Below are 18738 nucleotides of genomic sequence, written 5' to 3' on the forward strand. Positions count from 1 at the left end.
ACGGACCCACCGGCGCGGGACACAAACTTCGCTAACGCTTCCAGCAGGAGGCCGGAGCAAGACGTCGGAATCGGTACTGGGCGCAAATCACAATTTGTCACTATTCTCCACCTGATCGCCAATCCCGCTGCCAGCAGTGGGAAGCAGAGAATTCAGCCCTACATTTGCTACAATTATTAATATTGTTCTCGAACAAAATTAATGGAATAGGTAAAGCAAACGTCATCACAAGCTCTATCACCAGTGGAAACATGTCAAGCTTAGAAGAGCAAAGATGCACCAAGAGCTTGAAGTGAATGGCTTTACACTGGGGATAATAAGTGCATTGAATAGGCTGTTCTGAGTTGCAGCCGGTGTGGGAAAATCGGAGGAATGGTTGGATTGATAGTTAAGTGAGGGTCAGTAGTTTCAGACCAGTCAATTTTCTCTGCTCCTATATTTCCCTCTGAAATTTTGTGCTGAAAAACAACCAAACAGCTCACACGGTTACCAGCAAACGCCTACATTAACATTTAACACGAGTTGACAGAATTTCAGTTTGCTCTCAGAATGGGGACAAAGTTGAGGGCTCAAACAAACTAAATCACAAGCAGTTGTGATTGAGAAATGATTTAACATTTTGCACCACATTTCTTGGTCCACCATTTAAAAAAAGACATCAACCAATTTAAAACAAAGATATTGCCAAAGTTATAATAATGAAAGACGAATATTGTAGGAATACTACTGCATCACCAGTAACTTGAATTTCACAGTATCCTTCTTTGTAGCACACATACACACACACACCCGTGAAAAAAATCAAAGCAGCCCATTGTGCTGCCTCATATAATCATTACGATAGGCTCATTATGAATGTCTGCCCATCCATCAAAGTTAATCCGCCATGTTTTCGTGACAGTAGACAAGATCACATGAATTCACCAAGTCCAGACAGTAACAATCTGGGGAAAACAAACCCATAACGTTGTTTCAAAATACTGTATTGTAGTACAATGCATTTAGCAAATGCCCATTGGAGCGGAAAGGCTGCATTTCTCAATATTTACTACACAGAGGTGTCAGTATACTATCACTTTAATACCACTTGCAAATTTCAGATGCACATGACGTCATAAAGCACCATGATTCAGCAGTCAGATCCCAATCAGCCACCTTACATCCAGAGAAGCTGAGAGTTGAGGCGCTACTTTTAGCAGGGTACATGGAAAAGAGCAGTGGGGGAGTTCTACCAGCGTTACCCACAAGTGAAAATAGTGACAATAGTTGAAAATGTGGCGAAACCGGTCAAACAAGACCCTGTTCTGTGATTTTCCCCACCCCTCACCAATGATGAAACGAGGTTAACGCACAGGTCAGTACCTGAAATAAATCTATTTTTATAAATTTCTACCTACTTAAAGGGCCTCCCCACCATATATACTCCCTCCCATGTTGTCGGGAGGTTTACATATGCTTCTGCAAAATGCGAAGGGGAATCAATAAAGGCAACCCACCCCACCCCCCCACAGATAAGGATGGCGCTGCCAGGGAGACGTGCCCCGACACTGCCATTGGCACTTCTCCCTGGCAGTGCCAGCCTAGCAATGCCAAGGATAGGCCCTCTGGGGATCCCCATTGGGGGGGGGGATTTCCTTTATGTGTGTGTGTGTGTGAGGGGGGGGGGAGGAAGTGTTCCCCTTAGGTGGGGGTGGAAAGGGGTGGGCCCAGTGCTTGTGTGGGGGGGGGGGAGGGGGGTGGTGCTTGTGGAAAAGGGTGGGATTCCCCATATACCTGGACGGCTAGGTGTCACGGGGAGGGCAATATTTCTTTCAGCTCACATCAGGACTCCCTTTAAAAAAGGCTCCATCAGACCCCGCCCTGCCAACATGGCAGCAAAAAACACGCCCCCAGATTTTCTCTGCACCGAGATGCCAGAGAATCTGGAGAGAGAACCCGGCTTTGCAGCTGGAAGGCTACACACCGGTTTTCTTTCCTCCGCCAGCACTCTGCCCAGTACCTCTAAAGCACCCATGTGCTTCACAGACCAATTAGGAACTTGTTAATATTTTCAATGTTCTAAAAGAAGGTTGGCTCTGCTTTCCGCTGTCTTCTCAAATTAAATATGGAACAACCAGCGGCAGAGGTCACAGGATGTGCATTCAAAGAACGACAAATACAAGGTTATTTATTTATTTGCAACAGGTGCGGATAACAAGCAGCAGTGCACTGTTAGAAAAGTTTAATTGAGAATAATATGCATAAAATTAGCCTTTAACCTCCCCAAAGCTAAATATTATGCTTATTTTAGATTTAAACATGTGTTGACTGCCTCTGGGTAAGTTAATGCGGATCTGGATTTTGTAATTATGTTAGATTATCATATATATTAGGGCTTGAGACATGAATTATGCTGCTATCTGATCTTGTCCCACCTCCACCAGATCTGCACTGCAGTAATTCAATGAACTTAGGCTGCAGTTGCTATGTTAATGACTGCCATGTAAAGGATCGAATGTCTAGTGGCTGAAGGTATCCAGTAACTACAGGATCTATTTAATATAGAACTACTGTCTTGCACAGTACACATTGGTTGTAATAACAAAACGCACATAAATGATGAGATTGATGAGCAAATTATGCCGCCTTCACCAGCATAAAGAAGCAATACTACCAGAAGCTGAAATTAAAATAATTTACTTTCCTCTCTTGGTGAACCATGTCATTACTTCCTATTAGAATCAAATTAAATACATTTTTAATTGGTGCGCCCCAAAAAAACTGCAATTATATAATGCAGTACCACATCTTCATAAACATGCCGTGGATACAACAAATTACTTTAATGTGCAGTCATCATTTATGTTGGTTAACAACTAAGTCCCACGTACAACAATGAGGGAAAGCTCCGTTGAATGTGGAATACTGGCAAGAGCCAAATGCTGACTCAGATAAGGTTTCACTGGTGGCGAGGCCCTGATTGTAACTGCCTCCACTCTGGTAAAAAACAGAGAGGAGAGCCAGTTATTGTCCAGCGGCAAGTGATTCAGCCACCACATTGCGCCCAGCTTCGCAAGAGCAGATCGCACGTCACCCGACACTCGGAGCCCGGCACAATCTGAATCACACCCTCGCTGGCCATGATCCAGATAATGATATTTAAATGCATCATTGGCTCATTTAAATATGCAGCCATATTCACGCAGCGTCCGGGAGTCACTGGCTGCACCGGCGAGGCCTCAACCGAGCGCCAATTGGTACTGCAGTGGAGACCAATCGTGATGGCCAATAGAACCCCCTGGGTGGTCAGGGCAGGGCAGTACACTAGCACTCACCCTGGCACACGCGTGCCCTGACAATGCCAACTGGGAACCCTGGAAGTGGCAACCTGACACTGCCAGGGAGCCCAATTGGCACTGCCTGGGTGCTGGGGCACTTCTCGTGGGCTGGCAGTGCCAGGTTGCCAGGTTGGCACTGGCAATTTCTGAAGGGAGCCGTTCTCATGAAAGGGGGTTGGGGGGGGGGGGGGGGGGGGGGCGAAGGAAGGGTGGGAGCATCTAGTAGGGGTATGAAAGGGCCTCCTAAAGGTTGGGGGATGTAGGAGATGGTCCTGAAGAGGGGCCTGAAAGAGGGCCCTCTGTAACCCCATTGGGGGTCGCATTGCCCATGGGTGTGTGTGTGTGTGTGTGGAGGGAGGGGAGGGGGGTGTAGGTGACCCTCAAGCTCACTGAGAGATTGGCGAACGCTTTGAAAATGGCGGGCCGATTTCTGAGGAGCCGGTCTCACCAGTGAGTTCTGCACCCCATTGCTGAAAAATTTGTGAGCTAGACTGGGGAGAAACTAACCAAGGCCTAGAAGAATCACTTAACGTAGATGCATCCAGGTCTGAATCTCACCCAAAATGTTGGCAGACAACACTCTGTCAAACAGTTCCAAAATGCCACTTAGAGATTTTTTGGGTCAATCATGCCCAAAGCGTCTGTGAACCTGCTGGCTCCCAGTCAGAGACTCTTCACCTGTGGCCTACTTCTACCAAATGCTCATCTATCAGGTCATTTTGGCTAGGTATTAAGCTGGACTTTGCAAACATTTCTTTTTTTTTAATTTAGAGTACCCAATTCATTTTTTCCAATTAAGGGGCAATTTAGCGTGACCAATCCACCTACCCTGAACATCTTTGTGTTGTGGGGGCGAAACCTACGCAAACACGGGGAGAATGTGCAAACTCCATACGGACAGTGACCCAGGGCCGGGATTCTAACCTGGGACCTCGCCGCTGTGAGGCAGCAATGCTAACCACTGCGCCACCGTGCTGCACTGCAAATATTTATTTAAACCCTGTGCTGAGGTTGGCAAGACCTTCACATCCTCGGTCTTGCTGGTTCTGTTGGTCACTGCTGGGACCCTACGCTCTGGGTTTATGAATTCTCTGTTCCTGCCGGCAGCACACCCCCGCCCGCGGGTTTCCCAGTGACATGAGGTGGGTTGAATATGAAATCCCATTGACAAGCGGCAAGAGTAGAGAATCCCGCCACCAGCAAATGGCACACCACCGAGAATCACTTGGTTGGGGGACTGGAGAACCAAGCCCAATATATGCTGCCCCTGCCATGTACATGTCTTCAGGAACGTAAGAGCTGTGGCTAAGTTTGTTTAGAAGGTTGTGAGTTCAAGACACACTGCAAAGAATTGGGCTTCTAGGCTGCCCACAAAACCAGAAATTGCCAGGTGCATTGCCGATGGTTTTTGAGTATGTAGTGGAAGCGAGTGTCAACATGCACTCCAAAAGTTCTCCTTAATGAATAGCGTATTATTACTTTGAAAGCAAAAAGGAAACTGACATAATAAATGGCCACTAAAAGTAATGAAATTATAGTTAACCGCATTTGCTACACAACATCATGTCCAACCGCCAACTGCTGCCTTCATTGCTTAATAGCAGAGAAAGGCAAACAAGAGATGGAACTGGAACTTACCAATGCACACAGCAGGTCCACTGCTTCCAAGATAAGTTCCTGATGGCCAATGCGAGTGACACCTAATTCCTCAAGCTCTTGATGCGTAATGTGCAAAAGCTGATCTCCATTGATCTTTTCCCTTTCAAAGTTCTTTATGTATTGTTGGAGGCAGTCGTCAAGCCCTGTTCACAACAATGAAACAAAAAGAGGATGAGTACCACATTGATCATCATAGAGTCATCCAGCACAGGAGGATGCCATTCTGCCAGCACCAGCCTTCTGGAGTTAATCCCATTCCTTTTTCTTTGCCTGTGGTCATAGAAAAATCCAATTCCTTTTGGCAAATCACTACTGAATCTATTTTACCATTGTTTCTGATGGTGCATTCTGGATCATAACAGGTTTGTTATCAAGGTGGGACACGTTTTGGATTCACAGAAACTGCAGTATTTGCAACCTGATTCTGGCTCACTACGTTGCTCTGATAATGATCACACAGTAGTGTGTTCTGAATAGGGCCACTCATCTCAAGTTATTTGGTGTCCCGGTTACTATCAAGTAGTTATTAGCAAGGCACCAATTCCAAATATGTCCAGAATGTGAATATTCCTAAACATGCTCCACACACAAAATGTGTATATTTCTTTTAGCGTATCTTCACACACCCACTGGCCGAAATTGTACGGTTACTCCTGCCCATGGGAATCTTCCAGTCCTACCATGGATTCCCCAGCAGTGGAAGGTGCAAATAACGGGAAACCCCATCGACAGCGGCGGGACCGTCGCCAATTGCAGCCACCACAAATCACGCACAGGGAGTGGCAGAAGATCCCGCCCTCTGTTTTCCGCTTTGGGGAATAGTGGAGAAATATTCCCAGGCTAACTATCAGCCCGATGAGCTGCATTATGAACGCTCCTTCCATGTATCATGATCTGAGTACCAGACCAAAACCCCAATATTTAAGTTTATTTGTAAGACTGTGTGGACAGAATGATTCGCTCCAGGAGAGACTGCATGAAGAAACAGGGTTTTGGTATTTTTAAAACTGCAATATTAAACTTTTTAACTTCACACCTGAAAGGAACAGCTTACAATCACACCTTAAACACTACTATTCAATTTCCCATTAAACAACTAGAAAAGAAACATATAGCTCTCAATCTATCTTACTGTGGGAGAATTGTGCACTCAGCATCAGGCAGATCAGGATTCAACTCCTCTCGCCAAAGCTTCTCCAAAAAACTGCCTCTCTTAAGCATTTCAAAATGTCCCTCTGCGTTCCTTGGCTCCACCCAGCAATGATCACATCACCCCAAGCTGAAAACCAAATTATTCCTGCAGGCTGCAAAGCACATTAACTCCCAAGGGACTTTCCCAGTTAAACCATAGTCCATTAATCCAGATTGAAAAACAGATAGATTCCTTTGTCAATTTCACCTTTTGGCTGCTAAAAGCACGCAGATCATGCAAAATAGAATGATTTTTTAAAAAAACATGACCACTGCATCAAGCAAATTCTAACCCCAGGCTGTTAACAGTTAAATTGTCCAATTCTTCGAATCAAATATTCCCAAAGTCTTCCAGTCGTCACATAAGGTCAACACGTCCTGGCTTGTAGTCCAGAGGTTGGGTCGCTACCACTGTGCCACAAGACCTCCAAACAAAACAAAACAATTTATTTGCATTGACTCTTAATTAATTACACAGTAATGTGTAATTAATTCATAGAACATACAGTGCAGAAGGAGGCCATTCGGCCCATCGAGTCTGCACCGACCCACTTAAGCCCTCACTTCCACCCTATCCCCGTAACCCAATAACCCCTCCTAACCTTTTTGGACACGAAGGGCAATTTAGCACGGCCAATCCACCTAACCTGCACGTCTTTCGACTGTGGGAGGAAACTGGAGCACCTGGAGGAAATCCACGCAGCCACGGGGAGAACGTGCAGACTCCGCACAGACAGTGACCGAGTGGGGAATCGAACCTGGGACCCTGGCGCTGTGAAGCCACAGTGCTAGCCACTTGTGCTACCGTGCTGCCCTATTGTGCTACCGTGCTGTGACAATTCCTGTCGGTATGTCAGAAAAAAACTGAACTGTATGCTTTATAGCAAACATTTAAAGCATTACGAATGAATCCTGCAAAAATAAATGTTGAGGATTTGTCACAGGCAGAATCAGAGGTCCCAACTACCGGGCATCTCTCACTCTTTGCAGCCAAATCCCCTTCCCACAAGGAATGCCACATGTTGATTATAATCCATACTCCGGCAAGAAACTATAAACATTACAGTATGAAAAGTTTACATTTGATATCAATGTGAAGAAGCAAACCATACCAAACACACTGGGCTGAATTCTCCGGTCGCCGAAGCCGAAATCGCGTTCGGCGATCGGCCGGAGAACCAAAGTTCCTGACCGAATCTGGGGCGGCGCCGCTTTCGCGATTCTACACCCCCTCCAAAACGGCGTACTCGTGCGCCGTACTGATGGCCTCAGGACATTGCCTGAGACCTGTCCCCCAATGCTCCGCCACGACTGGCCGAGTTCCTGGGCTGGGGGCACTGTGGGGGGGGGGGGGGGTCTGTTGTGCGCGAGCCGGCCAAAGGGGGGGGGCACTATTTTGCGTGCCTCCGCCATTAAGCCGCCGAGCGCGTGCGCGGCCACAGACACAGCAATTCTCCAGGCCATATCGGCAGCTAGAGCCGGGTGCTCTACGCTGCCGTCCTGCTAGCCCCCAGGAAAACGGAGGATTGGGGGCCATTTTACGCCACTTTATCTGGCGTAAAACGCTACCGGTCCCACGCCGGCATGGGGACATAGCCTCAGAATCGGAGAATACAGCCCAATATGTTCCCATGCTTGTTTTGAAATGCGACTGGCAGATGCCTACACCTCTTTTCGGGGAACCATTGCTGATTCCTGCCATCTGAGGCATGACCAGATGCAAGTGCTTCTAATTCCTTCTGGCTGTTAACCATTCTACATTTGTCATACTTAATCCCTTTATAGCCATTACCATTGAGGGATCACCACCATAATTATCTCTAATCTCCCATTCACCTATCGAGCTGAATTCAAAGTGGATAGGCTGGCAAGAGTAAATCTTATCAAGAAACACTGGGTGAGTGCGGGAAAGTGGAAGACGTACAACTAAGGTATGTATTGTGGTTCTGAGAATGTTTTTCAGACATTGATATCGGTGAAATCAATGGCAACATGAGCACATATGTTCAAGTTCATCTCCGTAGGTATTCGCACAGGATGTTAGAGGACATGGGGTTATGTGAAGGAAGAGGCAGATGCTCAGTCTGTCAGTACCTGTTACGGATATGGGTATATGGGCTCTATTCAACAGAAACTCAACTGGATGAGTCACGTTGCTGCTGTGGATACTTCGTCAGATGATAAGGGTTGGGTACTCTGTGGCGAGCTGACCACCTCCTAACTCCCCAAAGCCTCTCCAACTCAGATTGAATTCTCTCCACCTGCCCGTACCTCAAACAACACACCAGATCACCACACCATCCACTGACTTAAATTAACTGTTCCCTCCACCAGCAATGTGCCTCTGCTGCTAGGCACACCATCTCCAGAATGTACTGCAGCAAGTTGCCAAGGCTTCTCCAGCAGCACCTCCCAAACCCGCGACCTCCATCACCTAGAACAACAAAGGCAGGAGACGTATCGGGAACCCCATCACTTTCAGGGTCCCACTTCAAGTCGCACAACATCCTGATCTTGTTGCTGAATCAAATCCCTGGAACTCCCGATTTAATGATACTGTGGGTACCTTTACTACATGGATTGCAGCAGTTCAAGACACCTTCTTAACTAGAGATCATCAATAATACCTGTCTAGCTGCCAACTGCAACGTTCAAATGTGAATAAAATAGGATAAACAGCATTGGAAGGAAGCATTTGTGGGGAAGAAACTACATTAGGGAAAGTAGGAAATTAATGAATACTTAAGGAAATTATGGGTGCATTGAGCAGTAATTAAGGGCCACAGAGCAGTAAAGGCAGTGAAGAGAGTGGGGGCAGTGATCACTTGAGGTATTGAGGCCTACAGGTGTCGACATTGGCCGTGATCTAACTGAAATCGTCCAAATGTGGTAGCTAGCGGAAAATGCCGGGAGTTTTCCGGCAGCCGACACGGCAAGGCCGCTACTGGTATCTTACGTTAATTGGTCCACTTAATGGGCTTCACACCGCAAATGACTGCCCAGCCGGCTGATTCCCGAGGACCGTGCCCGGCAGCCCCCCCCCTAACAAGGGAGCGCAGCACTTAAACCGATCCCGCAGAGCAAACCTCACACAGCACACAACCATGCCACCAAGGAGGCTAGCTCCAAAATTCGGAGATGCCGACTTGGCCAGACTGTTGGACGCAGTGGAGTCCCTGTTCCCCTAAGGGGTTTGGAGGGTCAGCCACAGGGCAGCCAGTGCGCCTGGGAGGAAGTGGCGGCAGCCATCAGCTCGGGGAGGACTGCCACCCAATGCCGCAAGAGGCTAAACGACTTCCACCGGGCCGCACGGGTGAGTTGGCACAGGTCCCTAATGTGTCTAAATCTCCTTGAAACCACCTTGCATATTCTCACAACTTAGCTTTATGCCATTTGCAAACTTGAAAATATTTCATTTGGTCCCCATATCCAAATCATCAAAATATATTGTGAACAGCTGGGGCCAAGTACTGCTCCTTGCGATACCCCACTAGTCACAGCCAGCCAACGTGAGAATAACCTGCTTATACCTACTCTGTGTTTTCTATCAGTTAACCAATGCCTAATTAATCCATGTCTTACAACACCAGGTTAAAGTCCAACAGGTTTGTTTCGATGTCACTAGCTTTCGGAGCGCTGCTCCTTCCTCAGGCTCACCTGAGGAAGGAGCAGCGCTCCGAAAGCTAGTGACATCGAAACAAACCTGTTGGACTTTAACCTGGTGTTGTAAGACTTCGTACTGTGCTCACCCCAGTCCAACGCCGGCATCTCCACATCATAATTAATCCATGCCATATTAGGCCACACTTGGAGTATAGTGTTCAATTCTGGTCGCCACACTACCAGAAGGATGTGACGGCTTTAGAGAGGGTGCAGAAGAGATTTACCAGAATGTTGCCTGGTATGGAGGGCATTAGCTATGAGGAGCGGTTGAATAAACTCGGTTTGTTCTCACTGGAACGAAGGAGGTTGAGGGGAGACCTGATAGAGGTATACAAAATTATGAGGGGCATAGACAGAGTGGATAGTCAGAGGCTTTTCCCCAGGGTAGAGGGGTCAATTACTAGGGGGCATAGGTTTAAGGTGAGAGGGGCAAGGTTTAGAGTAGATGTACGAGGCAAGTTTTTTACGCAGAGGGAACTCGCTGCCGGAGGAGGTGGTGGAAGCAGGGACGATAGTGACATTTAAGGGGCATCTTGACAAATACATGAATAGGATGGGAATAGAGGGATACGGACCCAGGAAGTGTAGAAGATTGTAGTTTAGTCGGGCAGCATGGTTGGCACGGGCTTGGAGGGCCGAAGGGCCTGTTCCTGTGCTGTACATTTCTTTGTTCTTTGTTTGTTCTTATATATTACCACCTATCCCATGTGCTTTAATTTTGCTAGCCAACCTCCAATGGAGGATTTTATCAAAACCCTTCTGAAGATCCAAGTATACTATGTCCACCACGTCCCTTTTATGTTAGTAACATCCTCAAAAAAACTCCGCCAGGTTCATCAAACATGATTTCATATTCATAAATCCATGTCGGCTAGAAGCAATTAGATCATTAATTGGACCAAGCGTCCACTTTTATCACATCTTGGGATAGATTCTAGCATTTTCCCTTTTTCTGATGCAAGGCTCACAGGTCAGTAGTTCCCTATTTTCTCTCTATCTCCTTTCTGAAATAGTGGAGTGACATTTGCTACCTTCCAATCTTCAGGAACAATTCAAGCAGTTAATGCAATGGGATTTGTATTCAATTGCTGTCAGAAGAGTCGCACAGAGACAATGGGTAGAATGACCTCGCTGTCTTGGATATGGTTCGATTTAACCTCTGAAATGGAAGGGGCAGGAACATTTTTGGTCAAATACCGTTTTCAGATTTGTAGCCAGCAGGCGAACTTCCAGTGGCGATATGTAGAGAGCAGTTGCATATGAGGTGGCTCCCGCCAGCCAACTTTGACTTGAGCCCTTTGACTTGAGCCCTTTTCACCCGGTATTCAGAGGAGATTTGGGGTGGAATTTGGTCAATTTGATGTGTTGGGAATCCCTCGCTAATAGCCCAAAGGCGAGTTCTGTTTGGGGTGAGGAATCCAGTTCCGCCCAGTGCTTCATCCTGGTGGAATGGCTGTGGTAATACCAGGTATTGCAGTACCTGAGAGGTGGATGACCATTGGCTAGACCTAGAAGTCTACCATTGGCTAACGTACATAGCTCCGCCCTGAGAGGCGGGGTATAAGAACCAATGCCATCCCAGCAGCCTTCACTTTCTGTATGGAAGCTGCTGGGTACAGTTCCAGCTGATTAAAGCCTATTAGTTATGACTCACCTTGTATCGAGAGTAATTAATTGTGCATCAATTTACTCAGCTATTACTTCTGAAAGGATGGATCTCTGCATCAAGCCGGAGTGCCTTCAGCTTAGCCCCCATGCAGACAACTCCGCTGCTATTTTCAAGCATTGGCTGGCGTGTTTTAAGGGCTACCTAAACACGGCCGCCGGCACCCCCATGGAAAGGCAGAAAATGCACCTTCTACGCTCGCGGATCAGCCCTGCGATCTACCCTCTGATCGAAGAGGCGGCGAACTATGCTGCAGCTATGGAGCTGCTAGAAGGACATTACATCCGTCCTCTGAACAAGGTCTACGCCCGTCACCTGCTGGCAACTAGAAGGCAGAGCCCAGAAGAAACACTGGAAGACTTCTATCGGGCACTACTAGTGCTGGGCCGAAACTGTGGCTGCCCAGCAGTTACGGGGAACGAGCACACTGAACTTTTAATTCGGGACGCTTTCATGGCAGGTATGACTTCCCCCGAAATCCGCAGAAGGCTCCTTGAAATGGACACACTGGGCCTCACTGAGGCATGGGCCCTGGCAGGGTCAATGGATGTTGCGTACAAAAAGGCACTGGCTTTTGCTCCCGGACGCACGGCGCCCCCCTGGGCTGCGTGGCATCCCATCGCGGCAGCCCCGCTAACTTTCCCGCTAACCCCACAGGCCTGCGCGGCAAGACGGCCCGTTTTCACAGCCGGCCAACGCTGCTTCTTCTGCGGCCAGGCGAATCATCTGCCAGGGCCGCGCCGCGGCAGCGGTCTCCAGCAACTATCGGCAGCCTTGTTTTCAGGTCCCGGCCGTCCAAGGCCCACCGCCGCCCTTCTATCCCCAGGCAACGTGCGACCCACGGCCGCGGCCATTTTGCCCCCCGGCCACCACGCTGGATGGGTGGGCGCCGCCATTTTGTCCCTCGCCGCCGCCATCTTCTGCATCCCCGGACTCCATGTGCGACCCGTGGCTGACGCCATCTTGGATGGGGCCTCAAGCCCCCAGCACAGCCGACTCCACGCTGCCCGGCCAGAACTCCCCCTTGCTGCAGCTGGCCTCCGTTACCCTGGACCAGTCGGCCCCGGACGCTAGCGAAAGCCCCCACAACGATCGCCATCAACGGCCACGTGCCGCCGTGCCTGATCGACTCCGGGAGCACGGAAAGCTTTGATCACCCTGTCACACTAAGGCGCTGTTCTCTTGTCACCCATCCCCTAAACCAACGGATCTCCCTGGCCTCCGGGTCACACGCAGTGGAGATAAAGGGGTTCAGCTGAGCGAACCTCACTGTCCAAGGCAGGGAATTCCGCAATTTCCGCCTGTACATTCTGCCACACCTCTGCGTCGCCACCCTTCTTGGGCTGGATTTCCAGTGCCACCTATAAAGCCTGACCTTTAAATTTGGCGGCCCTATACCCCCCCTTACTGTCTGCGGTCTCGCAACCCTTAAGGTCGACCCGCCTTCCCTGTTTGCGAACCTCACCCCGGATTGCAAACCCGTCGTCACCAGGAGCAGACGGTACAGTGCCCAGGACCGGACCTTCATCAGGTCCGAGGTCCAAAGGCTGCTGAAGGAAGGGGTCATCGAAGCAAGCAACAGCCACTGGAGGGCTCAGGTAGTGGTGGTAAAGACCGGGGAGAAACATAGGATGGTCATCGACTATAGCCAGACCATCAACAGGTTTACGCAACTGGACGCGTACCCTCTCCCCCGTATAGCCGACCTGGTAAACAAGGTTGCGCAGTACAAGGTTTTCTCCACGGTGGATCTCAAGTCTGCCTACCACCAGCTGCCCCTTGTCATGGTGACCGCCGGTAACTGCCTTCAAAGCAGATGGGCGGCTCTATCACTTTTTAAGGTTTCCCTTCGGTGTCACGAACGGGGTCTTCCAACGCGAGATGGACCGAATGGTTGACCGGTACGGCTTACGCGCAATGTTCCCGTATCTTGATAACGTCACCATCTGTGGCCATGACCAGCAGGACCGCGACACCAACCTCCGCAAATTTCTCCAGACCGCGAATATCCTTAATCTGACCTACAATAAGGATAAATGCGTGTTTAGCACCGATCGTCTAGCCATCCTAGGCTACATAGTGCGAAATGGAGTCATAGGCCCCGACCCTGAACGCATGCGCCCCCTCATGGAGTTCCCCCTCCCTCACTGCCCCAAGGCCCTAAAGCGCTGCCTCGGCTTCTTTAGCTATTATGCACAATGGGTCCCTAATTACACAGACAAGGCTCGACCCCTGATCCAGTCCACAACCTTCCCCCTGTCGACGGAGGCCCGCCAGGCCTTCTGCCGCATCAAAGCGGACATCGCAAAGGCCACGATGCGCGCCATCGACGAGTCCCTCCCCTTCCAGGTCGAGAGCGATGCGTCCGACGTAGCTCTGGCGGCCACGCTCAACCAAGCGGGCAGGCCCGTGGCTTTCTTCTCCCGCACTCTCCATGCTTCTGAAACTCACCACTCCTCGGTCGAAAAAGAGGCCCAGGCCAAAGTAGAAGCTGTGCGACACTGGAGGCATTACCTGGCCGGCAGGAGATTCACTCTCCTCATGGACAAACGGTCGGTGGCCTTCATGTTCATTAATGCGCAGTGGGGCAAGATTAAGAACGACAAGATCTTGCGGTGGAGGATAGAACTCTCCACCTACAATTACGAGATCGTGTACCGTCCCGGGAAGCTGAACGAGCCTCCTGATGCCCTATCCCGCAGCACTTGTGCCACCGCGCAAGTGGACCGCCTCCGAGCCCTCCACGAGGACCTCTGCCACCCGGGGGTCACTCGTTTCTTTCATTTCATTAAGACCCGCAACCTGCCCTACTCCATCGAGGAGGTCAGGACAGTCACCAGGGACTGCCGAATCTGCGCGGAGTGTAAACCGCACTTCTACCGGCCAGAGATAGCGCATCTGATAAAGGCTTTCCGTCCCTTTAAGCGTCTCAGCATGGATTTCATGGGCCCCCTCCCCTCCACCGACCGCAACACGTACTTCCTGAACGTGATTGACGAATACTCACGGCATCGCCTCCAGCAGGACGACCAGTTACAACCCCCGGGGAAACGGGCAGGTAGAAAGGGAGAACGGAACGGACTGGAAGACCGTCCTGCTGGCCCTTCGGTCCAGGAATCTCCCAGTCTCCTGCTGGCAGGAAGTCCTCCCAGTGGCCCTTCACTCCATCCGGTGGCTACTCTGTTATACCACAAACCAGACACCTCACGAACGTCTCCTTGTTTTCCCCAGGAAGTCCTCCTCCGGGACCTCGCTCCCAACCTGGCTAGCGACACCCGGACCTGTCGTGCTGCGGAAACATGTGAGGGCGCACAAGTCGGACCCGTTGGTCGAGAGGGTCCACCTGCTGCATGCCAACCCCCAGTACGCCTACGTAGCGTTCCCCGACGGCCGCCAAGACACGGTCTCCCTTCGGGACCTGGCGCCCGCCGGAGCCCCACGCGCACCCGCATCATTGTCCCCACCCCCACCCTCCCCACAGCACCTGACCGGTGGGTCAGTACTGCCGCCACCCCTACCCAGCACCGAACAGGCACCGACGCCCCCTACAGGCGCCCCTCCCCCTGCCCACTTTTCGCCTCAACAGCCGCCTGGGGGTGACGAAGCTGCCTGGGAGGAAGACACCAATTTCCCGGAGCCACAACCGCCGGGGACCCCACCAGGATCATCGCCGAAGCCCAGACGCTCCAGAAGGACGACCAGGCCACCCGATCATCTGGTTGCTGCACAATAAAAAACTTTTTCTGTTACCCTCGACATCACGGTTCCTCCATACCTGGTCTTACCATGCAAAAGGCGACAGTAACGCTGGCCATCACCCCGCTGGGTTCTTTTTAACAGGGGGTGAATGTGGTTATACCAGGTATTGCAGTACCTGAGAGGTGGATGACCATTGGCTAGACCTAGGAGTCTACCATTGGCTAACGTACATAGCTCCGCCCTGAGAGACGGGGTATAAGAACCAATGCCATCCCAGCAGCCTTCACTTTCTGTATCAAAGCTGCTGGGTACAGTTCCAGCTGATTAAAGCCTATTAGTTATGACTCACCTTGTCTCGAGAATAATTGATTGCGCATCAGTGACCCTGTGGAGTTTTTGCACTTAAAAAAGATCAAGGATATCATGAGGGGGTCGGCAGAAGGGCTCTATTTGAGAATGCAGTCTTTCACTTTTTATTTCAGGGAGTTGGTCTCCACCAGATGATAGGAGAACTGGGGTGGGGGGGGGGGGGGGTTCTAGTTTTGACCTGGTTGTTTTTCTTTCTTTTTTCAGTGTGAGGGATCGGGGCCAGGTGGGAGGGGGCATGGGAGGAGGCGGGGGGGGGGGGGGGGGGGGGGGGGGGAGGAGCACGTGGGGGGGAGTGGAGTTGAGTCTGGAATTGTACATGTTCTGTATTATTGGGCAGCACGGTAGCACAGTGGTTAGCACTGTGGCTTCACATCGTCAGGGTCCCAGGTTCGATTCCCAGCTTGCGTCACTGTCTGTGCGGAGTCTGCACATTCTCCCCGTGTCTGCGTAGGTTTCCTCCGGGTGCTCCGGTTTCCTCCCACAAGTCCCAAAAGATGTGCTGTTAGATAATTTGGGCATTCTGAATTCTCCCTCTGTGTACCCGAACAGGCGCCGGAATGTGGCGACTAGGGGCTTTTCTCAGTGACCTCATTGTAGTGTTAAAGAAAGCCTACTTGTGACAATAAAGATTATTAATTATTTAAAAATTATGGTTTTATGGAGTTATATTGGAAAACAATTCTGAAGACAAATATTTTCAAAAATAGATTTTTAGCCAGCACAACCGTTATCAATTATAATATGTATTACTGTCAACAGTTGTGATAGCAATCATCAAAAATTTGAATTCATTGGAGAAAAACTGAAAATTCATTTTCTTGTTCGCAAGAAGCTCAGTGCACTGACAGCAGTGTTAACACAGTTGTGATTAATTAAATTAAAATGTTTCCAATACCAATGGTGATGGGGGCTTTCCTTAATAAGCTTTTAAAATGCGTGTTTTTTTTTCTAAGACTCTCATTGTTTCGCAGTTTCAATCTCATGTCTTGGCCAGAACAGTTTAAACATATAAAACATTTTCTGACAAACTTAAGTTCTACAGCCTATTCTCAGATCATAAATGAATGAATGAATGAAATGAATGAAAATCGCTTCTTGTCACAAGTAGGCTTCAATGAAGTTACTGTGAAAAGCCCCTAGTCGCCACATTCCGGAACCTGTTCAGGGAGGCTGTTACGGGAATTGAACCGTGCTCCTGGCCTGCCTTGGTCTGCTTTCAAAGCCAGCGATTTAGCCCTGTGCTAAACAGCCCCTAAAGAAAATGGGGAAAGATTGACAATTGGCAGCGTGAGAAAGTACCCCATAACACAGCCTGTCATTCACAGGGAGTCACCTCATGTGTGATAGGAAAGTCTGCACTTGGTCAGATGCACCATTTTGCTGCAGGGTATTCCATCAGCAAATATAGCCCGGAAGTAAATTTCAAGAAAAAGAGCTCAAAGCTGGAAATAAGTCGAATGTCTCGGGAAAAGGGAAGTTGGACCTGCTGGCCAGAAATAGTCTGAGGCATATTCAATCGCGTTATTCTGCATCCCCTTCCCCAACACTCGCGCCTCAATACTTCCTCCCTGTTACTTTCCAATTTCTCCCCCCTCCCTTAATTATTCATTGACTAATGGATGCCCACTCCAGCTTCCCAAGGTCTGGAGCATCCATTACACCCAGGCACAGGGATTCCTTCCTGTTATATTTCTTTGTTGCCGCAAAGAAACAGTATGGAGGTGCCCACGCTTTGGATTCTTGTATAACACGATGAGCGGTTCATTTTGGGAGTTGCCCAATACAATCAAGGTGCCGATCGGCCCATAGTCCGCACAAACACTCTGCTGATGTCACTACACATTGCATGATTCAGAACCAGCTGGCAGCTCAGAGGTCTCGGCAGCCCATCAGGAGACGTAGGCAGGTTTAAGAACACAGGGATGCTCAAAATGAAGGTGTCCTTGGAGGCATAAATTTAAAATCAAAATTCAGAGGGGTCAAGCAGACAGGCCTTCAGAATGTAGAGAAAAACTCCTCCAGCGGCAGCGTATGAGCCGGTAATATGTCCTTTGCTACCGGCGGCCTCCTCTTCAGATTTAATGCTTCCCACTCCATGTGGCACCCATTACAACGTCAGAGAGGCCACCCTCCATTGAACTGGTGGACCCCACAAGGCAGAGTTTTCCACAACTCACCCCTGCACTTTCCCTTGACACACTGGCTGAACACGGATAGTAAACTGCAAAGAATTTTTAGGGGTCGACAGGAATTGAAGATTAATGCGAGCAACGCCGGAGAAAAAGCATTGTAAAAATATCGGAGGTAGGGAAAAAGAGGTATTCGACTGGCAGCCAAGAATCAATGAAATGGGAAATGAAGGGCTGAATTTTCCCATTCGAGTCGTGAAGCGGATGTCAAGCTGATTTTCTGAGCTGCATGCCCCAGGAGGATAGCGAGACAGCGGGCATGATTTTCCTGGAGGAGCCCAATTAAGAAGTTGCCTTCAGAAGGCCCCATCTCATTAGGGACAGCAAGTAGCCCAAGGACACATAAGGCCCAAAGTGCCTGAAGTGAAGGGCAGCCAGCTGTGAAAGCTGTATTGCTGTTGAGGTGACTGGAGGAGGAGAGGGCAGCACAAGATGGTGGCACCATCCAGCTGATTGGGGGGATTAGCAACCAGTTCCTCACACCCAACCCTATCCCGTGGATCTATCTGCAGGTGCCAAGCAATCAGTTGCAAGTATTTGCCTGCAGATGTCCTGAGGATTGCCAGTTTTGGCCTTTAAAATGATCACTATATATGAGTCTCCTGGCACCCCCAACCTCCCAATCTACTTTCACCACCTGTGATGAGTTGAGCTGCAGACGCAGTGGGGTCCTGTGCGTCACAGGCAAAATTCAAAACTTTCCAAAATTGCCCGCTAATTGTCTCCATAATAACCTTAATTAGCTTCCCATCACTGAAAGGCAGATGGTCACCTGTGCACACATTCCCCCTGCTCTTCATAGGAAAAGCAGGCGGTAATGGAACTGTTAGAATACCCGTATGCCAGCATTTTTCAAATGTTCCTGCCCCTTACTTCTAATCACGCCTCCAAGGCCGTGGAAAAATGACCCCCCCCCCTGAAGTTTCTGTTCCCTTCCCAACTGGCAACAGAGGGAGGTGTGCTCCAAGAACGGATGTGTTGTAAG

At 49.5% G+C, this 18738-nt stretch overlaps 1 protein-coding gene across 3 annotated transcripts in view; it reads right to left on the reverse strand.

Moving 5' to 3' along the window:
• LOC140420938 (connector enhancer of kinase suppressor of ras 2) overlaps positions 1 to 18738 on the reverse strand; it is a 986283-nt gene that overhangs the window by 842658 nt on the left and 124887 nt on the right. For all 3 annotated transcript variants that reach the window (XM_072505113.1, XM_072505112.1, XM_072505114.1), the window contains exon 2: positions 4956 to 5119. In XM_072505113.1, the coding sequence (XP_072361214.1) occupies positions 4956 to 5119 (164 nt within the window). The remainder of the gene's footprint in view (positions 1 to 4955; positions 5120 to 18738) is intronic.

Source organism: Scyliorhinus torazame, chromosome 5 (assembly GCF_047496885.1).
Source record: "Scyliorhinus torazame isolate Kashiwa2021f chromosome 5, sScyTor2.1, whole genome shotgun sequence".
NCBI classification, from domain to species: domain Eukaryota; kingdom Metazoa; phylum Chordata; class Chondrichthyes; order Carcharhiniformes; family Scyliorhinidae; genus Scyliorhinus; species Scyliorhinus torazame.